Source organism: Phoenix dactylifera, chromosome 1, assembly GCF_051530095.1.
Source record: "Phoenix dactylifera cultivar Ajwa chromosome 1, Ajwa_hap1_PhDact_Kaust_v1.1, whole genome shotgun sequence".
Classification (NCBI taxonomy): Eukaryota; Viridiplantae; Streptophyta; class Magnoliopsida; order Arecales; family Arecaceae; genus Phoenix; species Phoenix dactylifera.
This window is the reverse complement of record NC_143190.1, coordinates 1507591-1521460: the sequence shown is the minus strand read 5'-3', so window position 1 is coordinate 1521460 and position 13870 is coordinate 1507591. Positions and strand designations below refer to the sequence as shown.

The window sequence follows — 13870 nt, the reverse complement described above, 5'->3', positions numbered from 1 at the left end:
AGTAAATTTTATTTTTCTTGCAATGAAGTGTAATTAAGGTCTTATCTTTGTATTCAAAATCAGTTTCAAAGAAACTACATGCACAAGTGGGTTACACAGATGCAACATATTGTCCATAGGATACTTCTGTTCATATTGGTGCCAATTCCTCCTTTTTACTTCAAGACAAATGAAACATTTGAAATATCTCAAAGACATATCTTATGTTTTTATTCATATCTGTGGGAGTACATGTATACGGTTCTTTAACAGTTAATTCTCATCGTGATCTCCTGTGCTCTGCTTAAATCTCTGTGCACAAAACTGGGATTAATTAATTGCTGATAAAGAGATGGTGGGGTTTCTCTTATTGAACTTGGTCACGCTTACTCATGTTATTCTGCTCCTTTCTGATGGAGCATCACTGTCAGGATCCTCATTTGGTCGGATTAAGATCGCGAAAATGTTACATTATTGCTTGTTAAAATAATGACTATGGGGATAAGCAAAGACTAAGCTATCTTGACTGCTACTTGGTGCTTCCATCTCATGAGCTGCGTGGAGGCCTCTGAAGTACTTGAATAGAGGAAGCCTCTTCATGTACGATAAGTTTGGCAGGGCTCAGCTCTAATCATGACAAGTGCCATTGTTGCGATTAAGAGTCTTGATCTCAAATCATATTTACAAACTTGTACATTAACACTAAGTCCAATCCATTGATGCAATATCCTTCATGTGCGAAGTTGTCCAATCCCTGCATAACATCCGAAGGTTTGCTATTTTGTTTTGAACGTGTGTTAACTATACCATTTTAATTGAATACTTAAATGTGGCAACCCCACCAATGTGACAGCCGCTTCTACTTTAAGTACGTCACCCCAGCACCACCTTAGTACTGGCGGACTAGATGGCGACTCCACAGGGTAAATCAGGCGGGAGGCATCCGGTCCTCACATTTAATCGATGCCCTTGCGTTTCGAACCTGGGCACTCCAGTGGAATCTTAGCCCCGTTCCAACCATGCTACCACCTCGGTGGTCTCTAGGCCTACTTTTAGGAAAAAAGAAAAAAGAAAAATCCATTCATGGATTGGTGAGGGCAAAATAAAGATCTTGATCTTCCAATTCTCATCCTAGTCTTTTTTTTTTCCCCACAAATCTTAGAAGTCAGATACTATGCGGAACTACGAATCTAATCTCTGTTATTAGAAGCTAACAAGCTCCATCATTAGTATTAGTATTTGAATACTAGATTTACGGTAACTCATTAATAGTAAGCAGTTCGCGTGGATAAGATAAACACGCAAGTTGAATGCCAACGATAAAGTCAATCTTAGAATACATAATTTTGATAGCATGGCATCTCTTGATCCCTCCCAGTTTGCATGCAGCTCCCATGCCCAATTCCATGTCTTCTTTGCCAATCCCCAAAAACCCAGAAGACACTGATCAAACATTTCTTCCAGAGTTCTCTGTCTCTTTCGTTGTAGGCTTGCCCATGCATGCAGGCAATCAGTCTCCTCTTCGCTCGCAGCAAATGCAGGTCCAGTCAAAACCTGGCACCCTCGCACTGCCCATCTTTACTTCCTATTTATCCTTCTACTTTCCCTCGAGGTCAGGGCAGTGAAGCTGGTGGCCTCACCGACCCCACTAATGGGGTTGCTTTCACTGAGACCCACACACAGATGCTTGCCACTTTGTCGTCGTCTCCTCTCTCTCCTCGTCTTTGCCTTCCTTTGCAGAAGGGGAAGGCTTTAAAGAGAGGATATATATATATATATATAATATGGGAGACTATTTATGATGGTGATAAGCACTGCTTCTGATCACACGGTCCGAGCGACACGAGGACATACAAGTGGTCTTGATGGAACTCCAAGGTGCAAGAAGAGCCCACCAGCTCCGGGTATCCATTCGATGTGAGGTCTAGAGGAGTTCGGTTGTGGTTACACGTGGACGCTGTGATTGTCACAAAAGGTTTGGAGGGTTCCTTTGTGGAGCAAATATCTTTGGCTGTTTCCTTGGGGGGGTGATCATTAGCTTCTTTGGCCCCAGATGACGTGGGTTACCCTAATAATGCATTGGCCATGGCTTTCTTTTGAGTCCATACGTTGCCACTCAGCACGCCTCTAGAAGCATCCATGCCACTTCATTTGGAATGTGCAAAACTTTGCCTATTATATATGTTCCTTTCTTTCCCCTGGTCTCAATGTAAAGCAAGGAATACTTGCATTCATCTAGTGTTTAGTTTTTTTTTTTTTTTGTTGGTACATCATCTAGTGCTTAGTTATAGTTAAAGCAAGAACTTTGACGACACCTCTCTACTTAGCAACCAGAGATTAATCTTCCGGCAAATACTACCGGCTCACTCCAAGATTTCTCGGATGTTGTCTTTCTCTCGTGATTTAACTTGTTTGTTAGGGTTTCGAGCAATTTAAAAAGAAAAAGCGATGATTTTTGATGCATGAGTGCTTCTTGAGTAAGTTGTTAAAGCTTGTGAGTAGAATAGTCCAATCAGCTACTTCAAGTAAGTGAGAATAGTTGAAAGAATCTTTTGGCTAAAGAAAAGATCAAGATAGCAATCTTTTTTGATAATTCAAGCAATATTATTACAATATATTCTAAAGAGCAAGCACGAACATCTAATCGTCGGTTTGTTCCTTGCATCATATGTTAGCGTCTTTGGCAACTATAAATTTTAATAAGTGGACCATGTAAAACATGTTTGGATATATAATCAATCATGTCCGGATGACTCTTGAGTTTCAGACTTAGACCTAAGCTACTCCATGATCAACTCAATCAGTATTTGCTCTGCTAATTCTTGACAGCTAACCCCTAGGAATCAATATAAAAATATAGTTATGGCTCTCTTGGCACCAAATGATTTGTAGCCTGAATGATGATGCTTGATAGTAACATGGATGCCCAATATTTTGCACTGATAACTTATATACGTTGCTAATTAATCATAGTGTTGCATTGACTTTGTGCGATATGTTTCGGCGTGTGAATCTGGTATGATGGAAGACTACAGCATTCTGGACCTTAAAAAACCATATAAGCTAATGGAAGAATGGCAGCTTGCTTGCTTCAGATCATCTAGCAGCCGCTAAAGTTGGTGTCAAGGAAATGGTTAACATCATACCAAGGTTCAATTTGGGCCAATGACACCTAAACACACTGCCACCAAGGATTAGGATCTAAGGCATGTCCACACAAAGATAGGCATGAGTTTTTTATTGAGATAAATATAGCAGGGAATAATTTTTATGAGGCTGGCAGCCTGTAAATTAATTTTCTTGCATCATGACATTGCTTCATGAGGTGCAAGTGGCCCATGGGTTTTGATTGAAGCTTAATCATGCATGCACAATTATATAAAACTTTGATTGTGAAAATAAAAGGCCATTGTTGGAGAACGAGGGCAATTGTTATACAGTCTTATGAACTGACACATATTTATAGAAAAGCTAATAGTGATACAGATTGAATGGTAGCCAATCATACTGAATCTATTTTGTGAATGGTTCCTATGGATGTATTTATTTCAAGCCGATTTAAATTACCGAAAACAAAAAACCTCTTCCGATCCCTTTCGGTCATTATTACATTTATGAAGGATGATCTTGATATGTCCTTTGTAGCAAATTCAAGAAACTCCCTTAAAACTGTGGTGTACAAATGCTTTTAACTTTCTCTTCTAGTGGATCATATGATTGCTTAGGTTGTGGGATTCCGAGCATGGGGTTAAATTGTTTTGCGAGCAATTCAAGTAATAGGGATCATACGTTGGTAGAAAAATATCAAGAAGGTGACAACTCCCTCTGAGTGATTTGGCTCTTTGGCCAGCTATCTAGTACAAGTGTACAGAAGAAATTCCATTTTCCAGAAGGCTTTCATCATCAAGAAATTAATGATGCCGTGGAGCCTCGGACTCTTTGATGAAGATGTGTATTAGCTGGTAACATGCAGGTAGGAACCACCTTAATTAAAAGACTAAGTCGTAACGTGTGTGCAGACTTCTTGCTCTAATGGGATGCACCGTTCGCACCCATCCTCTCTCTCTCTCTCACTCACTCACTCACTCACTCTCATTTTTCTTTAAGTTTTTCCCTCCCTCTCTCTCTATCTTCTTCTCTGTCTCTTTCTCTGGTTTTCTTCTCTAGCACAAAACATAAAACTCTTTTTTTTTATTTTGATGAAAAATATAAAGCACATTTTCCAAAAACATTTTTATGATTATTTTTTCTTCTTTATTCTTTTAGCATACAGTGTGGGAAGAAAAAAAAAAAAAACCTATCCTATTAAAATATTTGCAGAAAAAGAGAAAAATAAAAAAAGAAGAGAAAGAAAAAAATGATTTTATTCTCGGTACATTTCAGGAGTTATATATATTCGTGCACAGACTTTATAAAAAAAATATATAGGATGATATAAGATTATACTAATAAAAAAAAATTATGGGTGATACATGCTGTTATGCGATCTCTAAAAATCACTATAATAAGATCATGTTAATAAAAAAAATAATATAGGTTGATACATGATTACGCTAATAAAGAAATATATTATGGGTGATGCAGATTGTTACATGATCACTAAAGTTATACGAATATCTTTTCTCAAACTCAAGATGGTACTATAGGTGCCAACTCAAGTTTGAAAACTAGATCACTAATGTACCTAAAAACTGACGTACTAGATGAAGAGCTTAAGTAGCAGCTTAGAAACTGATGTGATAGACTATGAGCTAACATAGCAGCTCAGAGGCTGACGTGGTGGTAGATCAAGAGTTGACATGGCAGCACAGAGCCTAATGTGACAGAATATTAGCTGTTATAGCAACTCAAAAGCTGATATAGCAGATTAGAAACTGATGTAATAACTTAGAAGCCGATATAACAGACTGATATGTCAAGCTAATGTGACAATACAGAATTTGATATGACAGAATAGAAGCTAACATAGCAGCTTAGAAACTAATACAACAAATTAAGAAGCTAACCCAACAAAATGGTATGTTTGGCAATATTGATGTAGCTAACTAACGCGGTAGACTAATGCATTCATTAACATGACTAACTAACATAGCAAAATAATGTGTTGTTGATGTGTCTGACTAACATGATAGACTGATATGTTTATCGATGTGGTTGATTGACTTGTCTAATGAAGCGGTAGCAAGAAGACACATAGAAGATGATGGTTGCAGCGAGGACAGAGCTTAGAGAGAAGGCAACTGAAGGTCGACGATCATCGTAGATAGAGCCACCATGAAAGAGGAGCAAGAGACCTTGAATTAGATGGTGAAGGAGCCAGAGGCAGCAAATAAAACCAAACATGGAGAGAAAAGGGCCGAGCGACGGTGAGGAGAGGCGACCGAAGATCTGAAGCTGAGAAAAAAATAGTAGAGAGGAGTTGCAGATCCATTAAAAAATAAAGGATCTTTGGATGTTAATCTACCGAAAATAAAGAATATGTAGATCGACTAGGAAATATAGGATTTTAGAATGTTGATTTACTAGTAAATAGAGGATCTGCAGGAAAACAAAGGATATGCAAATCCACCAAAAACAGAGGATCTTTGGGTGTTAATTCACCAGAAAACAGAGATCAATAAATCGGCAATAGGGGGTCTTTAAAGCTTTTACACATGGCAATAACGACCATAGCAACGGCAAAAGAGAGGTGGTAACAGATTAGGTGATTGATGGCTTTGATACCATGTTAAAATTTTTGCAGAAGAAGAGAAAAACAAGAGAAAGAAAAAAATAATTTTATTTCTCTATTGTATCACATTAGCTACATTTCAGGGATTATATATATTCACGTAGAAACTCTATAAAAGGAAAATAATATAAGCTGATATACGATCACGCTAATAAAAAAATATTATGGGTGATACAAGTTGTTATGTGATTTCTAAAATTACTCTAACAAGATAACGCTAATAAAAAAATAATATGGGTTGGTACGGGATCGTGTTAATAAAAAAAAATATTATGGGTGATATAGATTATTACATGGTTCTAAAATTATGCTAACATACCCTGGAACCAGTTTGGTGGTCACTAATAGAGACCACATCACCATGCACCCTTTACCTTTAGGTTCAGTGTCACGTCATTATTCTTGTTATGCTCTTATTTGTCATTTCACAAATAGAGAGAAGGATAACGAAATGCCGATGTTTACTGGCTTCAGAATAGAAGAACACAAAGCTGTTAACCGAAAGCAAGACATGACGCTGGTTTCTCTTCCTCCCTCCCCTTCTCCTCCCCCACCCTACCTCCTATATATATTTGAGTAATGATTGCAGGGTGATGTTGAGGGAGACAAGACGGGCGCTTATATGGAGCAGAGCTGTCTTCCCGTAGGGAATCTATATGGATATGAGCACGCTCCAGCTACTGGGTTAAGTCTATCCTTGATTTATCTTACTTAAGCATCTGAACTAGCACTACCAGAAAACACGCGTATAGTGACGGAGATTCCCGTCACTATACCGTGTTTCCGGTTACTAATATGGAATTTGTGACCGGAGCTCCCGTCACTGACTTCGTTACAAAAACACGCGTCGCTAAATTCTCCGTGACGGCGGCGATTCCCGTCACTAACCTCCGTGACAGAACCGCCGTCACTAAGCCGTTACAAATTCAAGAATTAAATATTTAAGAAATTATGTATTTCCCGTCACTATCCAGTTGCGGAGTTAGTGACGAAGGCAACTTGGTCACTGATTTTGTCACAGAATGCGGTCACAAGTTTGGTCACTAATCTGTCACGACCTTTAGTGACAGATTTAGTCGTCACAGACATGGTCACACATTTTGTCACTACATTTGTCATTAATCCCGTCACTGACCTAGTGATAAGTTTACGGTCACTAATTGGTTACAAACGCGCTGAGCAAAATCAATTTTTATTGACCAAAATCCTGTCACTAAGTTTATGACTGCTCGTCACAATAGTTGGTAAACAATTTAGTAACCAAAATTTGGTCACCGATCACAATCTAATAACCTGGTACATTTGGTACATTGATTGGCACATAATAATAATAACAATAATATCATTAATAGCAAAGGCATTCAACATTACGCAAAAGTCATTTTAAATGTCATTCAAAATTGGCATCAACATGTCCTGAATCCATCAAAATCAAAGTCTAAAAATATGTCATAAAGATCAACAGAGATTTCATTCCTCCTAGGAATGCAAAGACCTATCATCTAAGGCAAAAACAATTATAATGAAGCATGATCAGCAGAACCAGAATCACCATTACTCCCCCGATCTGCATGCCTTGGTCCAAAGCCAATCTCTTCTCTCATCTTTTGAAGAACCTCCTCTTGCCATTTTTTCTTTTCCTGCTCAAGAATACGTAGAAGGTCTTCATGAGTGTACAGCTCTGGAGCTTGACTTGTAGAGGTGGAAGCAGATGATGATTGCCCAATAATTCCAGTGAGATCCTCTAGGGGACTAAAGCCATAGACATGGCCATGAGTTGGGACACCAGTTGCCTCAAACCACAAGTCATAATCACGTGGAGGAGCATCTGAGGTGGAGGCATCACCATATTTTTTGGAGTATTCAGCTGAATACTTTGCCTGCCATTGATTTAAAAGAAGAGAAAAACATTATGGTGGATCAAACAAGAGATAAACATGAGCAAGCTCAATAATATTTATGAATCATAAAAAAAGAGAGAGATGGAGCAAGTAATGGAGGGAATGTATGCTCATACAAAGGGCCCACTCTATCATCATCTACCACAACCATTCCTTTAGTGTCAAGAAACGGCAATGAATAGGAATACCTGCAAAGGAACATAACAAGATCATCATCATTGCTAAATGGCTGTTAGATGGCGCATAAATTGGCTGGTCAAAGTTATGATCGATCCATATTTTGAGAAATTGCATAGAGTTTAAATATGCCATGGGATTAAAGGAAACTGACCCTGTGCAGTAAATGATAGAATCAGCAATCACAGAGGAGCCATCAACAAATAAAACCTGTCCATCTTCACAAAGAGACTCTATCTGCAATGACACAGTCTTAGCCATCAACACAGTGATTGTACCACATGAAGCATATCACCAACATATATTGCATGTATATGTATGTATGTATGTATGTATGTATGTATGTATGTAGAAAGGTGTAATAGACATCATTGCAAGCACTTAACTGACATGATCAAGAGCTTACGCTAAATGTGTACTCGGCAAACCTGTGTATTTTTACCTGTAAATGTAGGTGTAGGTTTTGATATTTGGAAATGACCTTTGATAAGCCCTCCTTGATTTCTAAAGATTTGGAACTAATATGCACTTCTTTTGCTACCGTTGCAAGTTCCAATGATATGTCTTGGCCGCTTAGTGAACTCCCAACTACTACCACCACCTGTGTACAATTTGGAACAGAATGAAAAATGTTTCTAGTAACTGCTCGGAATTCATGGAATAATTCTCCCTCTGTGGCTTGTATAGCTATAAGAAATAATTACCATCTTGTAATGATTGTCATGCATCAATTTTTCCTAATTTATGATATATAATTTATGAGAAATGTCTTCTATGTCTATTAGGATGAGGAGATGATACATAGCTTGAGAAAGATCTATCGAACCTCATCACGGTGAGGCTCAGGAACTCTGTATACATGGCTATGTATTTGCTTCCTTGTCCAAACATCCATTCCTGCAAGAGAAAACAATGTCGATAGTACCATATCGAGGAAAAAAACTAGAAAAAGAAAAAGATGTTACTACTAGTTATGGTCTTGACAATCTGGAATCCTCAGAGGGATAAACAGAGAAGAGTAGACCTAGATTTTAGCCTTTTTTTTTCTTTTTCTTTTCTATCAAGAGCCCAAGCATTTACCAATTGTACCAAGCAATAGCTCCTAGAAAACAAACTGAATAAAAAAATAAAATTTCCCCGCCGTTACCAAATGACCTTGTTCTATATGAAGTTGAGAATGCTAATTATCATCCCAAAGTCCAGAAGGCCTATGTTATCTACACTACTAAGTTTTGAGTCCATGAATGCAATAGTGTGTATCACATCATGTTCAAAATGTTTCTTTTGCCCCCATACAAAAAAAAAAAGAAAAAAAAAGGATAAAGAGGTCAACTTTCTGTCAGAGAATTAGCACCTACCTTTGATGTTTGGCATCCTTGGCTGAGAATAATGCCCAGTGGCCACAACTACTGCATCAAAAATCTCTTCCATAACCTTTCCACATTTCTTCTCTTTGGATCTAACAATCCACTTCATCTTGTCGCCAGACTCTGCAGAACCCACCATGCCAACATAGTCTACTCGAGTATTGAAACTTATCAGCTCCCTCAACCCAAACCATTGACAGAATTCCCTGAGATACAAGAAGGGCGTCGAGACGACCGGCTTTGCAAGCAGGCGGATGGTGGTGATTTCTCCCCGATGAAGGTTTACAGGGGCGGTAATGCGCCAGGCTGGGGTCCCGAACCGGGGGGGCGAGGGAGTGGGGAAGAACTCGAGAAATCAAGGGATCAAACGCCCTAAGATCACAAAGATCAAGAACTCGAGATTTGAAATCGTGAATTGAACGCTTGTTCGCGATTCGAACTGACGTTTGAGAGTACATCAAGGGGAAGAATAAAGCCCGGTTGGTTTGGATCGGATCGAAGAATGAGAAGAAGAGGGCAACGGCGGCCTGAAGAACTTGGATAACTGGATCAGAGAAAACCCTAAACCTAATCGCCAGATGGCCATAGAAGAGGAGGGAGGAGGGGGGGGTTAGGTTCTTACCGCGGGAGTCTGAGCGGGCTGCGGGTTCGGAACGAGGGGATGCGAAGGGCGTCGAGACGACCGGCTTTGCAAGCAGGCGGATGGTGGTGATTTCTCCCCGATGAAGGTTTACAGGGGCGGTAATGCGCCAGGCTGGGGTCCCGAACCGGGGGGGCGAGGGAGTGGGGGGGGGGGGGGTGGGGGTGGTTCGGCGGCTGCTCTCAGCGAGGGAGGGGAAGGGAAGGGAAGGGAAAGGTTAGGGTTTTTGTTAAGTCGGTTTGCAAGCCAAATTGTATATCTAAGGCTGATTTGGGCTAAATCGGTTTGCAAGCCAAATTTCATATCAAATTATTTTTTATTTATAAGGCTGATTGGACGGGACTTGCAAGGCAAAAATATTTTTGAACTATAAAGCATGGTAAAAAAATTCTATAAAGCAGGAAACTTGCAATAGGGGTGCAAATGGGTCATGGCCGACACCATGAGATTTTAAAATGAGAAGAAGAAATTTGAGTTTTATAGAGAGCGATTGGAATTTGGATTATCGAAGAAATTTGGGCGGAACGGCGGGCACACTTAGTTTCATTTTGGATATTCCTCCTTTTATCTTTTCTTTTAATTTAGGTTTACTCAAAAATAATATTTTTAATATTTTTGGAATTAAAAATTAAATTTGGTGACAGAAATTTTTGTCAATAATCTGTTACTGCCAAAAATAATCTTTTAAAAATTTATAAATACTAGGGTTACTATATTTGTGACGGCTGCATTTGTCACTGTCTGGTTGCAATTTTGGTTATCATATTGCTGACAGATACCCCGTCACTATGATGGTCACTAAGGTTTGGCGCCCATCCCACCCGCGCATTCTGTGACCGGTCTGTCACTAAACGGTCACTAAGTTTACACCACGGTGACCAAATTTCTGTCGGTCACTAATCCGTCACAAATAGTAACTGATAACGGTCCGTCACTAATTTCCCGTCACTATACGCGTGTTTTCTGGTAGTGTAGCTACCTCCCTAGAAAGATTGGACTTTGGTTAATATTAGCGTACAAGATTGGAACACGGATGATCAGAACATGTAGTTCTTTAGGATATTGCTGGTCCTGGTATTGGTTAAAGCTTGATATATACTCTTAGGAGAAAACAAGATGTGCCAATTAGTTGCAGGTTGTAATTGTTTGTCTGGGCGGAAAAATACCCTGGGTTCGAATATTTCTAGAGAATTGAGCTGAAAATTTTTATAGAATTCATAAATTAGGCTATTCATTTAAGTATGGTCTTGTATCAACCAAATACCACCCAGCCCAAATTCTGTGGGAAGAAAAAAAGAGCTCCATTGTTTTGGTTTTTTTTTTGGTACAGCCCAAAAGTTAGAATTTGGTCTGAATTTGGACTGGTTCTTACAAAAATAAAAGCTAGATGGGCCAATAGGCCCGATTACTATAGATTTTCAGTCCACTCCTGTAGAAGTATTCATTAAGGATGTTAAAGAAGGTGCAGTCTACCCAAAATACAGTAGCATGTCATGAAGTATGAGGTGAGCCTAGGATTAAGATAAAACTTATGTATCTATTGTACTTAAGATCAAAGCAAGCTGAAAACTTCAACCTGTTCCCTTGCTTAGCTGAATCAAAAATCATATCTGGAAACCTTTTTCACAAGTTGATAGAGAATTGCTCCCTAGAAACTTTTGGATAGCCTTTTCTTGATGCTTTTGACCTTACTTTTTAGCATCAACAGGTACTAATATACCCCTTAATATGTATAGGAAAAAGTAAAGGATTTTCTTACATTTGGAATGTGGAAGAATTTTTAAATCATTCATCTGTTTGATGTCAAGGAAATTAGCTTCCTTAGATCATTATGTACTATCTTCAATCTCCTTGTCATTTCAACGATTCTACACTCTAGCTTGAAAATGACTTTCTTTTGAGCTGCAACACCGTGTTAACATTACACTAGAGATCAAAGTTCATGTTTCATAACCCTTAGTTTGAGATTTGAAATTTTACTTATCACCCAAAAATTTACTACTAATGAACACAATCAAATAAAAAAATGACTTTTTTGGTGAGAAAGAAAGAAAATGTTTTCAGACTTAAAAGTGTACTTAGATTCTTGTGAAAGAGGTTTTTGCCATCTCCCTGTTGCTTCCTTGTGACAAAAAATGTTGTACCTTAACAGCATTGCAGGATTGCACTTTTATAAGTTCACCATTACCCACTCATCCATCCATCCATCAATCCATTCATATGTACATGCATACCTTCATACACAAATAGAAACATAAATACATAGATGCAGACATACATAAATAAATACAAAAATAGCATACATGCGTACATACATACATAGATACATGCGTACATACATACAACATACATACATACGTACATACGTATACTTACTCAGATAGGTAGACAAACAACCAAAAAAAATGATTGCACAATGTGAAAAAAACTTTGACCAAATTTACCCTACTTCAAAAACAATAATTGCCAGCTCGTCTTTAAAGCCTTTAAGTGTTTTTTTACATAATAAAATGAAATGATAAGAGAGCATGGTCATAAGCCAGGACTAGAATAAGCTAGTGACTGATATGGTGGAACTGGTGATCAGATTTGGAATTCGATAGAGGAGGATTTAAAATGACCTTTTAAGGTAGATTTGTTAAGCACTCGTCTGCCTTCTCACTGTTATAGATGAGGGGGTGTGTAGATCGCTTGAAGTTATGGTTCATAATAATGGTTTGAGAGTAGTTTCCTACAAGAAAAGGAGTCTTGCCAACAACAAAGATAGACTGGCCTAATGTCCTCCAAGATTCGCAATCTCGATATTTAATAGTATACTAATTTGGTGCCAATTTAATATGGTATAGTAAATACCGCACTTCGTACGTAGAAGCGTATAGGTATCATACCACTTTGTTTTTTCTTTAACCTTTTTATTTTTTAACTTTTAGTTTTATGATTATTTTAAGATATAGGGATCTTTGAAAGCCGATTTTATGGTTGTTTTATTGTTATTTTATTTCGTAGTGATCCCGAGAGTGTATGACTACTTGATAGATGCAATTTAATAAACAAAAATAGAAAAATACACAATTTTTAACTTGAAAATGCACATATCAAATAAATTTGAATTACAATATATTTTAGACAGCTAGTTCCCGTGGAATATCTATGCTGCTTCAAATATTAGAATCTCATTCTTAATTAGGGGTTTGGACTCTTAAGTGTAATCTAGATATTGTGCCTTCCTTGCATTGATAATTTGGGCTTCCTAGATAGCGACCTTGATACCTATCTTCTGTCTGATATTGGGCTAACTATTCTACTTAAGAGAAGATATAAAAATGACACCTGACCTATTATCTAGTTGAAGCTATAGAAGGTAGTAACTACTTGTATACAATGTCTCAAATGAAGGATATTCATATAGATCATATGTGGCTATGTAGAATAGAATCCAGTATAGATGTCTAGAGACCATACTTTTTCCGCTAAATCATCAATTGCTATAATGCCAGATCTTGAGCCACCTCATTACTCCTTGCACCGATAGTAGGTACCCTTATTTCTAAAACTTGGTTTTTGAAAAATTTTCGTGATTTTCTTGATTTTTAAAGGTTAATTTTTATTTTTGTTTAACATCATGCATCATGCATTCTGCATCTCTGAAGAGAATGTAGTAGTCTTGGGTAGTTGATCACCCACGAAAAACACTGTCGTGATTACAAAATACTTCATTAAATCTTCTTAATCTTTATCTAAGAGACCCCTATAAAATCTTTTATTATCTTCCTTTCTATCTTCTGTTCTGTGCAAGACTAGCATAGGTTTTGTCCTCTCCGATATTCTGCATACCATGTCGCCGGGGGCCTCGCATGGAGGCAGATGGCACCCTACTTACAACATCCACCAAACCAACTCTTTTTCCCTTTTGAGCCACTTCATTGCCCATAATGAGGTCAGTTAAGCCAAGTAAGGGTTGCTCCAATGCACTCAATGTATAAAACCAAGAAATCTCCAAAATTAGGGTTTTTTTCTAATGTGATTCAAATTTGCAGATATAATAATAAATTGGACTATTTTTGAAGATTACTAA

At 38.1% G+C, this 13870-nt stretch overlaps 1 protein-coding gene across 1 annotated transcript; it reads right to left on the bottom strand.

Moving 5' to 3' along the window:
* Positions 1–7642: 7642 nt before the first annotated feature.
* Positions 7643–9888, bottom strand: LOC120109130 (flavin-containing monooxygenase FMO GS-OX-like 9). Its single transcript, XM_039122877.3, has 5 exons — positions 9147–9888; positions 8615–8685; positions 8231–8389; positions 7943–8025; positions 7643–7799 (listed from the first exon to the last, which is right to left on the bottom strand). The coding sequence occupies exons 1-5, from the start codon at positions 9292–9294 to the stop codon at positions 7658–7660; spliced, it is 603 nt and encodes a 200-aa protein (XP_038978805.3). The 5' UTR covers positions 9295–9888; the 3' UTR covers positions 7643–7657.
* Positions 9889–13870: the final 3982 nt, after the last annotated feature.